At 43.0% G+C, this 22743-nt stretch overlaps 1 protein-coding gene across 1 annotated transcript in view; it reads right to left on the bottom strand.

The window, feature by feature from the left end:
• The window catches only part of HSD17B4 (hydroxysteroid 17-beta dehydrogenase 4), a 505871-nt gene that overhangs the window by 235179 nt on the left and 247949 nt on the right, over window positions 1-22743 (bottom strand). The window contains exons 13-14 of the mRNA XM_069753449.1: window positions 11579-11815; window positions 812-863 (exon numbers count right to left, since the gene is read on the bottom strand). Coding sequence (XP_069609550.1) covers window positions 812-863; window positions 11579-11815 — 289 coding nt within the window. The remainder of the gene's footprint in view (window positions 1-811; window positions 864-11578; window positions 11816-22743) is intronic.

Here is a 22743-nt window from a genome sequence, read left to right as displayed (position 1 = left end):
GTTTCCCATGCGACTTGGTCCCCTGTGGCTTTCAAAGCATGTCTTAGGCCCGCTTCACACATCCATATAACACCGGTATCAGAAAAAATGGTACCGATGTCATCAGTGTTTTGAATCAGTGTGCCAATAGTGTTTTTCTGATTGACAAAAGAAAAAGAAACTAACATTGCAAAGTGCAGGAGAAGCTTTGTAAACATGTACAGAACACAGATGAAACGGGAAGGCCATCTGAGGGCAGTACATGTTTTACACGGATCCAAAGACTAGTATTGGCCCTTGTCATCTGTGCTGCCGGTAAAAAAAAAAAAAAAACATATATAGAAACACCGTGTGCACAGCTAAGGGGTGGTGCTAAGATTAGGTTCCAAAGCCATCAATATAGTGAAAGTAAATCTAGCACTCAACTTAAATGCATAAGGATGAATTTATTGTAGCACATGAGAAACGTTTCGGTCCACACGGACCTTCATCAGTAACGTAATGTGCCGGGCATATATATGACGAAGTTCCCAGAGAAGGGCTGTATGTAAAAAGTACCTAAGCGAGAGACCGCACTTTAGTAGCAATGAAGACTGCGAAACACTACACCGCAGTAGTATGTGGAAACCGCAAGACAATATACCGGTAGTATGTCTGAATGTAAGGAATGCGGGCGGAACTACAGCTGCCGCTGGGCACTCTATGGCGTATATGAGCTTAAAGAGTAGAAGAGAAGGGCGGATGCCTCTGCCGCCAGACACGGAGTCCACCGTGGATCCTAAATTGAAGAATAAAAGAATATTCCCTCACAATGTGAAAACTAGACACTTACCTGATGTCGGAATAGGTTTATACAATTCAAGATACTGCTCTCCGTGAAGCACCTAGGAAACAAATAAAGTACAATTAAATATAACTGACTCTAATGTGCTAATAATCACCTTTAGTGCAACTTTATTAAGACACTAATAATTATATGATAATAAACCCAGAATAATTAACGAGCATAAAAGTGCCCAGTAATTAATGATGGAATATGAATTGTAGTCTTCTCTAAGTTCCCTGGCTTCTTAGATGGAAGGTCAGGCTAAGCTTGGTCTGGAGAACTCATATCGGGAACTTTTGACCTATCGCTCCATTGGGATGACACTTTATACCTGTTTGTAGGACTAGCTCGCTGCCCATCTCTTCTGGCCCCTTGGTACAGCTTGTATTCCCTTCTCGCTCTCTTTTCTGTGCCGTCAGTCCTGTCCTATGCTGCCTCCTTCCATTACTGAAGGCTGCAGTGCAGGCAATCAAAGAGTCATGCACATTACCAGACACCGCAGAGTCTACGGTTAGCAAAAAACACCTAACATTGATTTGGAAGCTACTATGCACTCATTTTATGTGCAATTTAAGATATATTGACAAAGGAACTTTTATAATATAGACATTTGCCTGAAAACAACAAATACATAAAGTGCACTATTGGCAATTAGCTATTACACAGAACAGAATGTATGCAGTTTAGCAAGAGGGGAGTTTGGTCCAGGAAAATCGCTCCTTAGTTGCAGAACAAACGTATTTGTCAAACTAAACATGTAGCCCAGGGCAAGAGATTTTTCTGCTCGCTGAAAATCGCACTCCATATGAGTTACAATAGCTTAACCATTATCAAACATCTTGTTTTTAAGTGTAAAGAAACAAAATTATTATGGCGACGATGATGTCATAAAGGTTGCCTCGATCAATCAGCGACAGACACAGTCTGCCGCGAATTCTGGAATCATCATTGTCCATATACTACGGGGACGTGCATATTCTAGAATACCCGATGCGTTAGAATAGGGACACAATCTAGTATATCTTCTATATATATATAATTGTCTAAGGGTTTTTCCGTCTGTCTGTCTGTCTTGGAAATCCCGCGTCTCCGATTGGTCGAGGCCGCCAGGCCTTGACCAATCAGCGACCGGCACAGCGACGATGATGTCATAAAGGACGTAGACATCCCGCGTCTCTGATTCAGCGACGGGCACAGAATCGAAATAGATGTCATAATGGTTGCCATGGCGACGATGATGTCATAAAGGTTGCCTCGACCAATCAGCGACGGGCACAGTCTGCCGCGAATTCTGGAATCATCATTGTCCATATACTACGGGGACATGCATATTCTAGAATACCCAATGCGTTAGAATAGGGCCACAATCTAGTGAGTGTGTGTGTGTGTGTGTGTGTGTGTGTGTGTGTGTGTGTGTATGTATATATACTCTGTCATGGAAATCCCGCGTCGCCAATCAGCGACGGGCACAGTCCAGCAGCGAATTCGCCCCTTCCTACTCTCCGTCAGTGCCCCCTCCAGTCAGCGATCACACAGGGTTAATGGCTGCATTACACCGTGTTATGCCACGGTGTAACGCAGTCCGTTAACGCTGCCATTAACCCTGTGTGACCAACTTTTTACTATTAATGCGGCCTATGCAGCATCAATAGTAAAAAGATCTAATGTTAAAAATAATAAACAAAATAAAAAATCATTATATACTCACCTTCCGGCGCCTTTCCAGCTCTTCGCGATGCTCCGGTCCATGCATTGCGGTCTCGCGAGATGATGACTCGGTGGTCTCACGAGACCACTACATCATCTCGCGAGACCGCAACGCATTCTTAGGACCGGAACATCGCGAGGATCATCAGTAAATGCCTGGGCTGGATCCGGGGGCCGACGGAAGGGGAGTATATATGACTTTTTAATTTAATTTCTTTTTTTCTTTTTTTTTTTTTTTTTTTAACAGGGATATGGTGCTCACATTGCTATATACTACGCGGGCTGTGTTAGATACTGCATGGGCTGTGTTATATACTACGTCTCTGTGCTATATACTACGTGGCTGTGGTATATATTACGTGGCTGGGCAATATAGTTTGTAAGCTTGCGAGCAGGGCCTTCATTCCTCCTGGTATCTGTTTTGAACTGTATTTCTGTTATGCTGTAATGTCTATTGTATGTACAAGTCCCCTCTATAATTTGTAAAGCGCTGCGGAATATGTTGGCGCTATATAAATAAAAATTATTATTATTATTATTATTATATACTACATCGCTGTGCTCTATACTACGTGGCCTGTGTTATACTCTGCATGGGCTGTGTTATATACTAATTCTCTGTGCTATATACTATGTGGCTGTGCTCTATACTACGTCGCTGTGCAATATATTACGTGGCTGTGTTATATACTACGTGGGCTGTGTTATATACTACATAGGCTGTGTTATATACTACGTGGGCTGTATGCTATTTGGCTGTGCTATATTTCTCTGCTGTATCCGTGCATCATGAATCGTGGTATGTGTTAAAGAGGGGGGCCCACTGAGGTTCTTTCGCTCGAGGCCCTCAAAAACCTGGAGCAGGCCCTGGCTTCGCTAATTGGTCGCGCCCGGTGTGTGTGTGTGTGTGTGTGTGTGTGTGTGTGTGTGTGTGCACCGTGGGATTGACTAAACAGCCTGCACATGTAATTAAGCAATCTGATTATTTTTTTATATATATATATATATATATATATATATATATATATATATATATATATATATATATATATATATATATATATATATATATATATATTTTGTTTAAGGGTCACTTCCGTCTGTCCTTCTTTCTTTCTGTCACTGTTATTCATTCGTTGATTGGTCTCGGCAGCTGCCTGTCATGGCTGCCGCGACCAATCAATGACGGCCACAGTCCAGAAGAAAATGGCCGCTCCTTCCTCCCCGCAGTCAGTGCCCGGCGTCGGCATACTCCCCTCCTGTCAGCGCTCACACAGGGTGAATGGCAGCGTTGACCGCGGTGCAACGCACTCGGTTAACGCTGCTATTAACCCTGTGTGACCAACTTTTTACTATTCATGCGGCCTATGCAGAATGAATAGTAAAAAGATCTAATGTTAAAAATAATTCAAAAAAAATAAAAAAAATAAAAAATAGTTACATACTCACCCTCCGGTGGCCCGCCGGATCAGGAACCGGCCTTTCCCGCTCCGCGCGACGCCCCGGTGACCGCTGCATGCATTGCGAGACCGCTACATCATCATCTCGCGAGACCGCAATGCAATCTTCAGAACGGAGCGCGTGACAAGCATCGGGAACCGGTCGCTTCGATCTGGAGGCTCCAGAAGGTGAGTATGTAACTATTTTTTATTTTAATTCTTTTTTTTTTTTTTTTTTTTTAACAGGGATATGGTGCATACTACGTGACTGGCCAATATACTACGTGACTGGGGAGTGTACTACGTGGCTCTGTGCTGTATACTACGTGGCTCTGTGCTGTATACTACATGGCTGGGCAATATACTATGTGGCTCTGTGCTGTATACTACGTGGCTGGGCAATATACTATGTGGCTGGCCAAGCTGGGAAATATACTACGTAGCTAGGCAATATACTACGTGAACTACGTGGCTGGGCAATATATATATTCGAATATAAGCCAAGATTTTCAGCCCACTTTTTTGGGCTGAAGGTGACCCTCTCGGCTTATACTCGATTCATTGTCAGCAGGGGGGGATGTCGGCGGGGGAGCGGCGCGGTGAAATACTCACCCGCTCCTGGCGCTGTTCCTGCATGTCCCATAGTCTCTGGGAGCCGGCGGCATCTTCCGGTGTTCAGCGGTCACGTGGTACCGCTCATTAAAGTAATGAATATGGACGCATATTCATTACTGTAATGAGCGGTACGTGACCGCTGAACACAGGAACATGCCGCCGGCACCCGGAGACCATTTAACAGTGAGACGCTGCCAGGGACCGCGCCGGGAGCAGGTGAGTATAGTCACTTTCCTCGTTCCACCGCTGCGCGCTGCTCTGTCTTCCATCCTCTGCACTTACTGTTCAGGTCAGGGGGCGCGATGACACAATTAGTGTGCGCGCCGCCCTCCGCCTGAACAGTCAATGTAGAGTATGGAAGACAGAGCGGCGCGTGGAACGAGGAAGATGACTATCGCAAGTGCCGGGGGCCTGAGCGAAGAGAGGTGAGTATGTGATTTTTTTTTTTTTTTTAATCGCAGCAACAGCATATGGGGCAAATATATGGAGGATCGTATGGGGCCACAATGTATGGAGCATCTTATGGGGCCACAATGTATGGAGCATCTTATGGGGCCACAATGTATGGAGCATCTTATGGGGCCACAATGTATGGAGCATCGTATGGGGCCACAATGTATGGAGCATCTTATGGGGCCGCAATGTATGGAGCATCTTATGGGGCCACAATGTATGGAGTATCTTATGGGGCATAATGTGTGAAGCATTGTATGGGGCATAATGTGTGGAGAATCTTATCAGGCCATAATGTATGGAGCATCTTATGGGGCAAACAACCTTTATGCAGCATTATTAACCTTTGTGCAGCATTATATGGGGCATATTTTAATATGGAGCATTATATGGGGCGTATTTTGTATGGAGCATCTTATGGGGCCCACCATCATAAACTGTATGGAGCATTATATGGGGCTCCTGATTCAATATGAATATTCAAAAACACAACCTACTGATGTCTCAATTAATTTTACTTTTATTGGCATCTATTTTTATTTTTGACATTTACCCATAGCTGCTGCATTTTCTACCCTAGGCTTATACTCGAGTCAATTAGTTTTCCCAGTATTTTGTGGCAAAATTAGGGGGGTCAGCTTAAACTCGAGTATATGCGGTATACAATATATATATATATATACAGTGGGGCAAAAAAGTATTTAGTCAGTCAGCAATAGTGCAAGTTCCACCACTTAAAAAGATGAGAGGCGTCTGTAATTTACATCATAGGTAGACCTCAACTATGGGAGACAAACTGAGAAAAAAAAATCCAGAAAATCACATTGTCTGTTTTTTTAACATTTTATTTGCATATTATGGTGGAAAATAAGTATTTGGTCAGAAACAAAATTTAATCTCAATACTTTGTAATATATCCTTTGTTGGCAATGACAGAGGTCAAATGTTTTCTGTAAGTCTTCACAAGGTTGCCACACCCTGTTGTTGGTATGTTGGCCCATTCCTCCATGCAGATCTCCTCTAGAGCAGTGATGTTTTTGGCTTTTCGCTTGGCAACATGGACTTTCAACTCCCTCCAAAGGTTTTCTATAGGGTTGAGATCTGGAGACTGGCTAGGCCACTCCAGGACCTTGAAATGCTTCTTGCGAAGCCACTCCTTCGTTGCCCTGGCGGTGTGCTTTGGATCATTGTCATGTTGAAAGACCCAGCCACGTTTCATCTTCAATGACCTTGCTGATGGAAGGAGGTTTGCACTCAAAATCTCACAATACATGGCCCCATTCATTCTTTCATGTACCCGGATCAGTCGTTCTGGCCCCTTTGCAGAGAAACAGCCCCAAAGCATGATGTTTCCACCACCATGCTTTACAGTAGGTATGGTGTTTGATGGATGCAACTCAGTATTCTTTTTCCTCCAAACACGACAAGTTGTGTTTCTACCAAACAGTTCCAGTTTGGTTTCATCAGACCATAGGACATTCTCCCAAAACTCCTCTGGATCATCCAAATGCTCTCTAGCAAACTTCAGACGGGCCCGGACATGTACTGGCTTAAGCAGTGGGACACGTCTGGCACTGCAGGATCTGAGTCCATGGTGGCGTAGTGTGTTACTTATGGTAGGCCTTGTTACATTGGTCCCAGCTCTCTGCAGTTCATTCACTAGGTCCCCCCGCGTGGTTCTGGGATTTTTGCTCACCGTTTTTGTGATCATTCTGACCCCACGGGGTGGGATTTTGCATGGAGCCCCAGATCGAGGGAGATTATCAGTGGTCTTGTATGTCTTCCATTTTCTAATTATTGCTCCCACTGTTGATTTCTTCACTCCAAGCTGAATGGCTATTGCAGATTCAGTCTTCCCAGCCTGGTGCAGGGCTACAATTTTGTTTCTGGTGTCCTTTGACAGCTCTTTGGTCTTCACCATAGTGGAGTTTGGAGTCAGACTGTTTGAGGGTGTGCACAGGTGTCTTTTTATACTGATAACAAGTTTAAACAAGTGCCATTACTACAGGTAATGAGTGGAGGAAAGAGGAGACTCTTAAAGAAGAAGTTACAGGTCTGTGAGAGCCAGAAATCTTGATTGTTTGTTTCTGACCAAATACTTATTTTCCACCATAATATGCAAAAAAAATGATAAAAAAACAGACAATGTGATTTTCTGGATTTTTTTTTCTCAGTTTGTCTCCCATAGTTGAGGTCTACCTATGATGTAAATTACTGACACCTCTCATCATTTTAAGTGGTGGAACTTGCATTATTGCCGACTGACTAAATACTTTTTTGCCCCACTGTATATATATATATATATATATATATATATATATATATATATATATATATATATATATATATATATATAAACTCGAGTATATGCGGAATACAAAATATATATATATATATATATATATATATATATATATATAAACTCGAGTATATGCGGAATACAATATATATATATATATATATATATATATATATATACACTCGAGTATATGCGGTATACAATATATATATATATATATATATATATATATATATATATATATATATATATATATATATATATATATATATATATATATATATATATATATATATATATATATATATATATATATAAAGCAGCTCACTATTAATGCCTTTCAGGTGCACGGGCCTTAATTGCAATCCATCCACTATGTATAAATCCAAAGAGAAGAAAAAAACTGAAAAAATAAGGCAGCACGCACTCCTTTTCTTCAAGTGAAAGGCTCATCCAGAGCCTGCCATGTGGGTCTGAGGACTGCTGCCTTATTTTTTCATAATGTATATATATAATATATCTGGGAGCATCACTCTGTCCGAAGCCTTTACAGACTGTGCAAGCGCCGGCGCAGTCTGGACCCCACAGAGTGACACAGCCCAGGAGATCGCGGTATGCGTAAGCACTGAACGCACGCCGCGATCTCCAACGGAGAAGCAGGGACGTGCCAGGAGGGTGAGTATGCTATATTAACCTGTCCCGTTCCAGCGCTGCGCGCTGCTCCATCTTTCGGGTCCTCTGCCTGTGACGTTCACAGTTCAGAGGGCGCAATGACGTGCTTAATGAGCGCCAGCCTCTGACTGAACAGCCACAGCCAGAGGACCCGGAAGACGCCGGAGCGGCACGCAGCGCTGGATCAGGGCCAGGTGAATATAGCAAGTGTCGGGGGCCTGAGCTAGCGGCGACTCCAGCACCTGACCCCCAAAGCACGCCGGTGTCCCCGCCTGCTCAGGCCCCCCAGCACTCGGCGCCCAGCGACAATAGGTGAGTATGTTATTTTTTTTTTATATATCGCAGCAGCATACGGGGCATATAATACCATGGAGCATCTTAAGGGGGCCATCAACCTTTATGGAGCAGCGTATGGGGCATATGGATGGGAGCAGCAAATTACAGAACGGTGGCGCAGGATGGGAGCAACACATGACAAAACGGGGGCGCAAGATGGGAGCAGCACATGACAGAATAGGGCAGCACATGACAGAAAGGGGGTGCAGGATGGAAGCAGCACATGACAGAACAGGGGCACAGGATGGGAGCAGCACATGACAGGATGGGGGCGCAGGATGGGAGCAGCAAATGACAGAATGGAGACGCAGGATGGGTGCAGCACGTCAGAATGGAGGCGCAGGATGGGTGCAGCACATGTCAGAATGGGGGCGCAGGATGGGTGCAGCACATGACAGGATGGGGGCGCAGGATGGAGCAGCTCATGACAGGATGGGGACGCAGGATGGAGCAGCACATACCAGGATGGAGACCATATACCAATATAAATGCTCGCCACCCGGGCGTAGAACGGGTTCAATAGCTAGTATATAGAGAGATATATAGAGATATATATATAACCAGAACCCCCGGAACAGCCCAGCCAAACCCAACCGGAGCAGAACACCAATCACAACAACCTGACAAAAGCCGGAATTAGGAAGATGGCAGATGAAGGCCAGGAGAGGTATGTCAGTGACTGGAAGAATGATATCATCAGCTCACAGAAACTGACCATGTACCGGAGCCTACAGAGAGACTACAGACTGGCCCCATATCTGGAGAAACTCCCGGACCCCAGAGACCGCCAGATCCTGAGCCGATATAGACTCAGTGCCCACAGTCTGGCCATCGAATGTGGCCGACACAGGCAGAGCTACAAGCCCAGGGAGGAAAGACTGTGCCAACACTGTGATCAGGAGGCCATAGAGGACGAAACCCACTTCCTGCTACACTGCTCCAAATACTCAGCAGTGAGGGACACTCACTTCAGGAGACTCTCACATCTCTTCCCAGACTTCATCACCATGAAGGAGGAAGAGAAAACCTATATCTTGCTGGGAGAAGAAGAGAGAGCGGTGGAGATAGCAGCGCGGTATGTGAGCGAATGTCATAGACTGCGAGAAAGAGAACTATGATGCCATGGACTATAGCCCCCAACCTGGACCTGCCCCATCCACCTCCCCTATGCCATGGACTATAGCCCCCACCCTGGATCTGCCCCATCCATCTCCCCTATGCCATGGACTATAGCCCCCACCCTGGATCTGCCCCATCCACCTCCCCCCACAGCTCCTACCCAACATCCCCTCAGTCCCTATCCCTATTGCCTCTATACACTTGCTTTGGCAAAACTGATGTGTATTTGGTCCTGCCAATAAAGCTTCTTTGAATCTTTGAATCTTGAATCTACATATATACACACATACTAGATGGTGGCCCGATTCCAACGCTTCGGGTATTCTAGAATATGTGTGTAGTTTACTTGTTCAGTAAACGTGAGTGAAATACGTCTCACTGTGACTGACAGAACTTGTTCAGTGAACGTGAGTGAACTACGTCGCGCTGTGAGTGTGGGTTAAATTCCATCCCAATATCGCTGATTGGTCACAGACGGCCAGCGCCTGTCACTGATTTATTGGCCAGCCGCCCGCGACCAATCAGTGACGCAGGATCTCCGTTACAGACAAACAGACAGAATTAGACGATTATATAGTAGACTAGATGGTGGCCCGATTCTAACGTATCGGGGATTCTAGAATATGTAGGTAGTATATAGCACAGGCTATATACTATATTGCACAGTGACGTAGTATATAACACAACCGACGTAGTATTTAACATAGCTACATAGTATATAAGAGAGCTACGTAGTATGTAACAGCGTACGTAGTATATAGCAGAGCTATGTAGTATATAACACAGCCATGTAGTATATAACATAGCCACGTAGTGTATTGCACAGGTATGTAGTATATTGGTCAGCCACGTAGTATATAGCAGAGCCACGTAGTATATAACTATAACAGCCACGTAGTATATTGTAGAGCCACGCAGTATATTGCACAGGCACATATATACTACGTGGCTGTGCAGTATACTAACACAGTCATAGTGTATTGCCCAGCTACATAGTCTATAGCACGTAGAGGTGTTATACAACAGAGCCCACGCAGTACGTAACAGAACCCACGTAGTATATAGCAATGTGGGCACTATATGCGTGGTTAAAAAAGACTTAAAATAAAAAATAAACATATACTCACCTTCCGAAGGCCCCTTGAAGTCCTGGCGCCTGTGGCCGGCCGTGCCCAATCAGCGACAGGCGCAGTCCGGCCGCGAATTGACGCCAGATTTGAACCACGCTTAGCTGATTGGTTGTGCCCTGCTGGCCAATCAACGATATTGGTGCGGAATTTAACCCCCACTCACAGCGCGAAATACATACATACATATTCTAGAATACCCGATGCGCTAGAATCTATACATATAATATTTTTTTGGGGGTGGGTGTGTTTTATGGTGGACAGATGTCAATCCTGACTATCGCCACTGTCATTCATATACCTTCTGAATGTATGTGCACAACAGTAGCCATTATCACAGTGTATCCACAGCCTCACAATGTTGTCATCCACTACTCTGTAAAATCATTCAAGGCACATATTGATAGTTTGATTTAAAAAAAAAAATAATAATTCTATACAAGTTCACCCAAAAAACGTTCCATGGACTTAACAGTAGCTATAATTCAGCTTCACATAATGGCTTCAGAAGGTGGATCACAATTTTTCATGGGAAGGAGTTGGAGGCCTGAGATACACTACGGACAAAATTGCTGCAGATTATACTTGTGCATTTGCCCTGAAAAAAAAAAATACACCATGGATTCCCATATCAGGCATGTAACTGAGGGAGAAATCATGCCATGAACATTCACACTTAACACCGCAATAACCCACCATCAGGTTACAAATAAATATTTTAGGAAAATAACAAAAGGAATGTTTAAGAATAAAAAGTTGGAATAATGGTCAAATGTGAAACAGGAACAGACACAAAGTTACCCTTTTAGTTAAAATGTTCCATCTTCAATTAACAAGGCTATAAAGTTAAAACCTGTGCATATATAACGTAATCCATTTTTTTTCAATATGAAAAATCTAATTTACAAAAAATAAAATGTAATCAAAGATTAGCACCAAATAAATTATATTCTAACGCATGCAGCATCAGATTTACTATTAACGTTATGTATGGACTACAACTTACCCGTGTAAAATCAATGTTTAGGCCTGGTACTGAAGCAAGTCCTCCACCCATGAAGGCGGCCTGAGAAAGGATGACTCCAAATGTTGGCAAACAGCTGAAGTCTTCACTTGCTTCAAAGAGGAACTTCAGATGATCCGGCTCCTTGGTGGACATGCCCACTCCAAGAGCATAAAGAATAGGCTGAATGTGGTTGTACTGGTACACGGTGGAAGGTAGCTTCTGTCCAATAGCCCGAGCCTACAAGCAACAAGGGCTGAATGTAATCGAAATGCAATACAAGTAGTCCAGAACCAAAGATTTAACAGAATAGTCACCACCTGACATTTTTATTTTAGTAACTATTTTCCCATAAATTAACAAACCAAAACATTTCCTTAGAACTCTGTATTGTGCCATTCCTCCGAATATGCACAGCTACCACGTTCTCCTTATACAGTTGTGTCCGTAAGCAGTCTAGCCCTGGCAGTGTCCATGACATGCTCCCTACTAGCAACACCCAGACATTTATGGTAGAAGTAATAGAGGAACAGCACAGTGCAGTCATAGTCAACTTAGAACTTTAATTTTATGGGAAATACAAGCACTTACTAAAATGGACACGCCATGAGGGGACCAATCGGTCCCAATTACCTGTTCAATTTCAGTTATGAGCCATAGTATTCGGCCACGCTCACACATTCAGTATTTGGTCAATATCTTACATCAGTATGTGTAAGCCAAAGCCAAAACCAGGAGTGGAACAATCAGTGGAAAAGTATAATAGAAACAAGTCACCACTTCTCTATTTTTCTTCCACGCCTGGTCTTGGCTTACAAATCATGAAGGTTTGAATGTGGCATAATGTTTATTTCAGCCTTCTAAGCGGTGCTAAAGTGGGCAAAGTCATGGTCTCCTCATCGCTTTTAAGCCCATTCAGCTTTGACTGGAGTGACGCCAATCAAAATGCAGAGGGTGTGCTAGGAGCAAGCAGAGGAGAGCGGCTGTTTTCCCCAAGTCATTTTCTGCGCAATATTATGGCTAATTTAGTATTGTATTAACATTTAGTACAGGGTCATGCCCTGGTTTAGCCAGGTAAATCGGATTGACAGGTTTCCTTTAAGCTTCAATACACTATATCAAGCATGGAACTAAAGAATTCATTCTTAACAGTATCAATCCTGAGAAAGTCTGGGCAAATGTATATAATAAAAAACCAACAAAAGAATATAGGAAGAAACTGTCATAGGTCTAAAATTAACAAATTTTATTAAGTACACAAGAAAAGAATATGATTACATGTATAAGATAAAATACTCTGTCTTCAGGAAAACGCACATGCAAAATATGACCGCAGGTGCATGACCATGCAAAGCAACCGCATCAAATCTTCAAGTTCGTAACAGAGACTGCCCAAAGGCAAAGAAGTAGAAACATATAGTACAATGCTGTAATGGACCTGTTAAGACACCTAATAGTGTCTATAGTGTATATAAAGATCACTATCTCCCTACTTTGTTATGTATGGGATGGTATATATTTTATACATGTAATCATATTCTTTTCTTGTGTACTTAATAAAATTTGTTAATTTTAGACCTATGACAGTCTAAAATTTGTTAATTTTAGACCTATGACAGTTTCTTCCTATATTCTTTTGTTGTTTTTTTCTATTTTTCTGGGAAGACTCATTTGAATTGGCCAGATTTATATGTGATTCTAAATGTATATAATACTTTGACTATAATCTTACTATCTTTCGAACAACACTAAGCCGATTCATACTAGACATCTCAGATCTAAAAAATCTGTGACTACTGCGCCCTGCATATGTCTAGTACGCCCCCTGCTACAAAATGTTTTTTAATGTCCTCAAACAGCGCACATTTCAATAACGTGTCAGCTATTGCAAATACCCCATACCCATTCATATACTTGGACACGAGACCATGACAGAATGAAAGGAGATGAGGCGGCTCAGCGGCACAGAGGATTGGCATGGATAGATTAGAGGAGGGCACAGTGTAATGAAGACGAAAAAAAGTAGCAAGCATTAAGCTGAAATAGGAAAGAAGGATGGTGGAGTTTACTACTAGGAAGAGAGAAACTAGAAACAGATGTCCTCAGTGACAGATTTCAAAGGATAGAACATTTCTTCCTTCCTGAAAAGTAATACAACTTCAGTAGGAGGAATCTTATTTATAACACTAAATCCGTTACAATGTCATCATCTAGTAGTTAGATTTATATATTCCTTATAGACGGGGGCTACTGAAAGGGTACAACTGTTTGAAAAGTAAGAGGTGATTTTTATACAGTTTAAGCTAGAAGTTTACATACACTATATAAAAAGGCCCATATGCAGGTTTTTCTCAATATCTGACAAGAAATAAAAATAAACCTTTCCCGTTTTAGGTCGCTTAGGATTACCATAATTATTAATATTTGCCAAATGCCAGAATACTGAGAGAGAAAGTTTTAAGACATTTCTATTACTTACTGCAAAGTCAAAAGTTTATATACACCAAGATTACTATGCCTTTAAACAGTACTGCCCATATGATGATGTCATGTGTTTGGAAGCTTCTGATTTTGTTATTTTGGCAACATCTGCGTTAATTAGAGACACACCTGTGTATTTCAATGCACACCTGAAACGCACTGCTTCTTTGTGCAGCATCATGGCAAAGTCTAAAGAAATCAGCCAAGATATCAGGAAAAAAAAATGTGGACTTGCACAAGTTTGGCTCTCTTTTGGGTACAATTTCAAGAAACATGAAGGTGTCTCATTCATTTGTACAAACAATTATACGCAAGTACACACAAGATGGGAATGTCTATCCATTATACCGCTCAGGAAAGAGACGGGTTCTGGGTCCCAGAGATGAACGTGCTTTGGTCTGACATGTGCATATCAACCCAAGGACAAAAGCAAAAGACCTTGTGAAGATGATGGCAGAAGAAGTTAAGATTGTGAAAATATCCACAGTGAAATGAGTACTGTACTAACATGGGCTGAAAGGCCACTCAGGGGAAGAAGCCATTACTCAGAAAAAAACATAAAAAAAGCCAGATTAATGCTTGCAAATGCACACAGGATGAAATACCTTAATTTTTGGATACATGTACTGTGGTCTGATGAAACTAAAATTTAACTTTTTGGGCATAATCACCATTCTTACGTTTGGAGGAAAAAGGAAGAAGCTTGGAAGCCTAAGAACACCATCCCAACTGTGAAACATGGGGGTAGCAGCATCATGTTGTGGGATGATTTTGCTTCAGGAGAGACTGGTGCACTTCACAAAAAAGATGGTATCATGAGAAAAGAAGATTACAGTATATACTCGAGTATAAGCCGACCCTCGAGTATAAGCCGACCCGAGTATAAGCCGACCCCCCTAATTTTGCCACAAAAAACTGGGAAAACTTAATGACTCGAGTATAAGCCTAGGGTGTGAAATGCAGCAGCTACCGGTAAATGTCAAAAGTAAAAATAGATACCAATAAAAGTAAAATTGAGACATAATAATCTTTATTTTTTATATAGCGCTAGCATATTCCGCAGCGCTTTACACACATTATCACACATCAGTAGGTTAAGTGTTTTGAATATCCACATTGAATCAGGAGCCCCATATAATGCTCCATAAAGTTTATGATGGCCCCATAAGATGCTCCATATTAAAATATGCCCCATATAATCCTGCATAAAGGTTAATAATGGCCCCATAGGATGCTCTATAGACACATTTGCCCAATATAATGCTGCACAAATGCTGATTATGGCCCCATAAGATGCTCCATAAAAATATTTGCCCCATATAGTGCTGCACAAACCTTGATTATGGCCCTATAAGATGCTCCATACAGACACTTGCCCCATATACCGTAATGCTCCACAAACGATAATTATGGCCCCATACAAACACTTGCCCCATATAGTGCTGCACAAAAGTTATGGCCCCATATAGTGCTGCACAAACGTTATGGCCCCATATAGTGCTGCACAAATGTTATGGCCCCATAGATGCTCCATACAGACACTTGCCCCATTTGCTGTTGCTGCGATAAAAAAAAAAAAAAAATCACATACTCACCTTTCCGTCGCTCAGGCCCAAGGCACTTTCAATATTCACCTACTCCTCGTTCTGGCACCACTCCATCTTCAGCGTCTTCTACACTGACGGTCAGGCAGAGAGAGCGCACTAACCACGTCACCGCGCCCTCTGACCCGAGCGTCACTGGAGACAGAGCGGAGCCGGAACGAGGAGCAGGTGAATATCGCGCAGCGCTGCGCTCCCCTCCCCGTTAAACACGCCTGCTCCTGGCGCTGTGCAGTCCCTGCTTCCCCGACGCCGCAGCTTCCTCCTGTACTGAGCGGTCACGGTTACCGCTCATTACAGTAATGAATATGCGGCTCCACCTCTATGGGAGGTGGAGCCGCATATTCATTATTGTAATAAGCGGTACCATGTGTCTGCTGAGTACAGGAAGAAGCTGCCGGCGCCGAGGAAGCCAGGAACCTGCAGGGACCGCGCAAGGAGCAGGTGAGTATAATTAGACAGCCCCCGCTCCCCCTCCCCTGCCTACCCCTGGGTATGACTCGAGTATAAGCCGAGGGGAGGACTTTCAGCCCAAAAAAGTGGGCTGAAAATCTTGGCTTATACTCGAGTATATACGGTATGTGACAATACTGAAGCAACATTTCAAGACATCAGTCAGGAAGTTAAAGCTTGGGCAGAAATATGTCTTCCAAATGGACAATGACTCGAAGCATACTGCCAAAATGGTAACAAAGTGGCTTAAGGATAAAGTCAATGGTTTGGAGTGGCCATCACAAAGTCCTGATCTCAATCCTATTAAAAATGTATGGGCAAAGCTGAAAAGGCCAGTGCAAGCAAGGTGATCTACAAACCTGGATCAGTTACACCACTTTTGTCAGGAGGAATGGGCCCAAATTCGAACCAACTATTGTGAGAAATTTGTGGAAGGATATCCCAAACATTTGACCCAAGTCATTAAGTTTAATGATATCAAATACTTATTAAATATATGTAAACTTTTGACTTTGCAGTAATAAAAATGCCTTAAAACATTCTCTCTCGTTATTCTGGCATTTGGTAAATAATCATTATGGTAATCCTAAATGACTTAAATGGGAAAGGTTTATTTTGAGTTCATGTCAAATATTGAGAAAAGTATGCATGTGTCTTTTATACAGTGTTTGTAAACTTCTAGCTTCAACTGTATATTCTACACTGCTCAAAAAAAATAAAGGGAACACTAAAATACCACATCCTAGACATCACTGAATGAAATATTTCAGTTGCAAATCTTTATTCATTACATAGTGGAATGTGTTGAGAACAATAAAACAAAAATGATCAATGCAAATCAAAATGAATATCCCATGGAGGTCTGGATTTGGAACGATAATCAAAATCAAAGTGGAAAATCAAATTACAGGCTGATCAAACTTCAGTGGAAATGCCTCAAGACAAGGAAATTATGTTCAGATGTGTGTGTGTTGCCTCCATGTGCCTGTATGACCTCCCAACAACGCCTGGGCATGCTCCTGATGAGGCGACGGATGGTCTCCTGAGTGATCTCCTCCCAGACCTGGAATCAAGCATCCGTCAACTCCTGGATAGTCTGTGGTGCAACATGACGTTGGTGGATGGTGCGAGACATGATGTCCATAGCTTCAATAACTTCATCTTGCAGGAACTGCTGACACATTCCAGCCACATGAGGTCTGGCACTGTCCTGCATTAGGAGGAACCCAGGGCCAACCGCTCCAGCATATGGTCTCACAAGGTGTCTGAGGATCTCATCTCGATACCTAATGGCAGTCATGCTACCTCTGGTGAGCACATGGAGGGCTGTGCGGCCCTCCAAAGAAATGCCACCCCACACCATTACTGACCCACTGCTAAAGCGGTCATGCTTAAGGATGTTGCAGGCAGCAGGTCGCTCTCCGCGGCAAATACAGACTCTGTCACATGTGCTTAGTGTGAACCTGCTTTCCTCTGTGAAGAATACAGGGCGCCAGAAGCGAATTTGCCAATCCTGGTGTTCTGTGACAAATGCCAATCGTCCTGCACGGTGTTGGGCTGTGAGCACAACCCTCATCTGTGGACGTCGGGCACTCAGACTATCCTCATGGAGTCCGTTTCTAACCGTTTTTGTGCAGACACATGCACATTTGTTGCCTGCTGGAGGTCATTTTGCAGGGCTCTGGCAGTGCTCCTCCTGTTCCTCTTGGCACAAAGGCTGAGGTAGAGGTCCTGCTGCTGGGTTGTTGCCCTCCTACGGCCCCCTCTATGTCTCCTGGTGTGCTTGTCTGTCTCCTGGTAGCGCCTCCAGCCTCTGGACACTATGCTGACAGACACAGCAAACCTTCTTGCCACAGCTCACATTGATGTGCCAAACTGGATGAGCTGCACTACCTGAGCCACTTGTGTGGGTTGTAAAGTCTGTCTCATGCTACCACATTCAAAAGTGACCAAAACATCAGCCAGAAAGCATTGGTACTGAAATGTGGTCTGCGGTCCCCACCCGCAGAACCACTCCTTTATTGAGTGTGTCTTGATAATTCACAATAATTTCCATCTGTTGTCTCTCCCATTTGCACAACAGCATGTGAAATTGATTGTCAAACAGTGTTGCTTCCTAAGTGGACAGTTTGATTTCACAGAAGTTTGATTTACTTGAAGTTATATTTTGTTATTTAAGTGTTCCCTTGACTTTTTAGAGCAGTGTATAATGCTGTATATCAGCCCCCAACCTGACCTGCAAGAAAAGAAAAAATAACTTCTTATGCTTACCTGCGGGGCGGGGCAGTCTGATCGGTGTCGCTCTTCTTGGTCCGGTGCCAGTTATGATCCGGTGACCTTGGAGTCACATGGAACTTTCTCTGAGTTGGTGGAAACTGTACTGACCGCAAATCCTGAACTTAACACCGCAACTAGAAGTAGCCGTGTGGTGTGCCTAACAAATCCTAGACACCTCGACACAGCCGGAGGACTAAATATCCCTATAGATAGAAATAGAAATTCTACCTTGCCTCAGAGCAGAACCCCAAAGGATAGGCAGCCCCCCACAAATATTGACTGTGAGTAGTAGAGGAAAAGACACACGCAGGCAGGAAACAGGATTTAGCAAAAGAGGCCACTCTAGCTAAAATAGGAAAGGATAGGACAGAATACTAAGCGGTCAGAATTAAAACCCTTCCAAAAATATCCACAGCAGAAGATACAAAAAATTCCACCATCTAACTAAAGATGTGGAGCGTATATCTGTAACTCCAGAGAATCCAACAAGACTGAGAAAACACTGACACAATCTAAGCTGGACAAGAGAAAACACATGAATAGCACAGAATTATTAAGCACACAGCATGTGTGCCACAGCAACAAAAACCAGACACTTATCTTTGCTGAATTGGCAGCAAGGCAGGAGGAACCAGACAAAGATCCAAAACCTCCCAGAACAATGGACAATTGGCAAGGACTAATGAATCCTGCACACCTAAATATCCCAGTCAGAACTGCAATCAGCAGATACACCTGGCCAAGACTGCGATTCAGGGACAACTGCATTCCCACCTACAACCACTGGAGGGAACCCAAAAGCAGAATTCACAATAGGTGCCTACGATATTACTACAATCCCCATCTTCCTGTTTGCTTCGTGTAGATCACGCTTCCCTTTGTCTCCTCGGCACAGTGCTCCTGCGCAGGGGTACTTTTCTGCCTTGTCGAGGGCAGAGCAAAGTACTGCAGTGCGCATGCGCCTGGGCTCTTTGACCCTACCCGGTACCTGCGCACTGCAATACTTTGCAGAGAAGTGTGCCTGTGCAGGAGCACGGTGCCGAGGAGACACGTCATCCACACGAAGAAAGCAGGAGGGCGGCATCGCAAGAAGAAGGGAGGACCAAGACCAGCGACACCTACCAGACCAGACCGCCCCACAGGTGAGTATAACAAAAATGATTTTTCTTCTCTTGCAGATCAGGTTGGGGGCAGATAAACAGCATTATAGAATGCCCTGAAAGGTGATGGCCGTATCTCTTATCGGCCAAACCTGGTGACAAGTTCCCTTTAACATGCTGCTCTCAGACAGTTTAGCCAGAATCTCGTGACAGATTGCCTTTAAAATAAATACAGACTATAATTCATGAACCCATAGCTTCACAGAATAAAATGGATTATATTTACTCCGAATTTATTTGCAATTTGCTGATAAATACAGTAAAGATTTAATATCTAAAAAAAATAGTCTAACTCTTCTCAGTGAATTTCCAGCAGCAGACTGATAAGGTCTAGAACAGCGGTATATACTGGTAGCAGTGAGCAAAATAATTAGGCAAATATTCTTCCAGGATATGCATACTGGGATAGGAAATTGCTTGGAAGTTGTGAGTCACCTTTATTTAGACAAAAGGATGACTGTATAAGTTCTTACCATATTCGACATTAAAACCTTCAGGGGCAGAATGGACCTTTATCGAGAGGCCATTCTATTAGAGAACAGGAAAGGAAAACATGAAAAATAATTAACATCTTTCTCTGAAGCTGAACCTGTGCTGTATGCACTGAAGGTTTCCCGACTGTGTTAGACCTCATGTTCCACAATGTAACAAACATTTTATGGAACCTGTATTTTGGGGCTCATTTACACGACCAGATTTTTGGTCGAGTGCCATCTGTGAAAAATAAAAAAAAAGTCAGCACTTGGAACAATTTTATTAATTGGGGAAGTGCAGTTGAGCAAATTTTTCCACTGGTCGAAACTGCATTTGAAATAAAAAATAAAAACAATCGTAGCATGCACTTGTTTCTTCTGTAAATCGGATGAGATTAACCTCGTCTATGGGTGCGTGAAAAAAAACTTTGTGCCATAAAGAGACACAGGGTACATCCGATTTTTACGGGTACATCGCAATTCTGTAACATAGGAAGCTGTAAATGAATACCATAATTGCTGCAAAAAAAAAGAAAACTGACGGTATGTGGACTGCACACGCACGAAATGTGAGAAAAAAATGGTTCCACTTTCCTAGATTAAACTCGGACTGATTTTTTAACCATTAACTACACTAGGAACTGTTAATTATTAGTGATGAGCAAGTGTACTCGTTGCCCGGGTGGTCTCTGAGTATTTGTAACTGCTCGGAGATTTAGTTTTCGTTGCCTCAGCTGCATGATTTACAGCTGATAGACAGCTTGAATACATGTGGGGATTCCCTAGCAACCAGGCAACCCCCACATGTACTCAGGCTGGCTGGCAACCATAAATCATGCAGCTGCGTAAACAAAAACTAAATCTCCGAGCAGTTACAAATACGCGGAGACCACCTGAGCACTGCGTTTTACCTGCGGATTTACTGCACTTTTTTCGTGGTTTTTGTGCGATTTCCACCGGCGATTTTACACCTGCAGATTCCTATTGAGGAGCAGGTGTGAAACGCTGCGGAATCCTCACAAAGAATTGACATGCTGCGCAGAATAAACAGCAGCGTTTCCATGTGGTATTTTCCGCAGCATGGGCACTGTGGTTTTTGTTTTCCATAGGTTTACATGGTACTATAAACCGCATAGTAAACTGCTGCGAATCATCCGCAATGTGTGCACATAGCCTTAGACACTTTAAGCTTTTTAATTGTGCTTCTTTTTAATTCTTCCTATCTCACATGTCCAACTATTCATAATTTGCCTAGAATAACCTCATTTGGTTGTTCCCTTCTATCTGAAAATTCATGGTGTACTTATTTTTACTATATTTTTGGATCCATAAACTGGAGACATTAACCCCCAAAGGACTGAATAGAGAAATAGATTGGTTGTTGTAATACTACTCTCGGTTCCCTTCCAGACATGTTGAGTCGACAGTATGTTAGGCGAGTTTCCTTTAGCTTACCCCTCCATCATCTATAACATACATTACTTCGTTCCAGAATGTGCCTATTTCTCTATACAGATATTCCTCTCACATACATTTTAGCCTTACTAAGTTCCCGATAGTCCAGATCGTATTGCCCTCATCCATCACCTTATATATTTCCATATATGCATGTCGTCCTACTCCTCCTATACATCCCCATGTCCATAGTCACATACAATCACTAGCACCAGATAACTTCATTGGCCATCTCGTATATTACTTAGCTCCGCAATGTGCCCATTTCTTTATACAGATATTCCTCCCACATACATTTTAGCCTTACTAACGTCCCGATGGTCCGGACCGTATTGCCCTCATCTATCTTCCTTTTTCCATATATACATGTCGTCATACTCCTCCCAGACATCCCCATGTCCATATCCACGTACAATCACTAACACCGTATAACTTTATTGGCCCTCTCGTACATCCATCCTCTGACATTCCTTTGCCTATACATATGCAGCACCGCTTAACTTTATTGCCCCCCCCCCCCCCCCATCCCAGACATATGACCGCTTTTTTGCACACCCAACTTCTGGCATGCCTGTGCCCTTACATGTGCACTACCACCAGCGCTCACCACGCATGTGCGGATGCTCTACACTATGTTCCAAATTATTATGCAGATGATATTTTTCTCGGATATTCCTAAATGGTCCGTGCAAATGACAGTCAGTTTAATAAAAGTCATCACCCCGTTAGAGTATACATCGAATTTTATTGAAGAAACCTCCCAATGATAACAGTATAATCTCCAAAATGAATAAAAACTCAAAATGCACTGTTCCAAATTATTAGGCACAGTACAATTTCTAAATATTTGATATGTTTTAAAGAACTGAAAATGCTCATTTGTGGAATTTGCAGCATTAGGAGGTCACATTTACTGAACAGAAAAGCTAATTAACTCCAAAACATCCTAACAGGCCAAGTTACATGTTAACAAAGGACCCCTTCTTTGATATCACCTTCACAATTCTTGCATCCATTGAACTTGTGAGTTTTTGGAGAGTTTCTGCTTGTATTTCTTTGCATGAAGTCAGAATCGCCTCCCAGAGCTGCTGTTTTGATGTGAACTGCCTCCCACCCTCATAGATCTTTTGCTTGATGACCTCCAAAGGTTCTCTATAGGGTTGAGGTCAGGGGAAGATGGAGGCCACACCATGAGTTTATCTCCCTTTATGCCCATAGCAGTCAATGACTCAGAGGTATTATTTGCAGCATGAGATGGGGCATTGTCA

This window comes from Ranitomeya imitator, chromosome 1, assembly GCF_032444005.1.
Source record: "Ranitomeya imitator isolate aRanImi1 chromosome 1, aRanImi1.pri, whole genome shotgun sequence".
Lineage (NCBI taxonomy): Eukaryota > Metazoa > Chordata > Amphibia > Anura > Dendrobatidae > Ranitomeya > Ranitomeya imitator.
The sequence above is the reverse complement of the archived record's forward strand: the minus strand, read 5'-3'. Positions and strand labels throughout refer to the sequence as shown.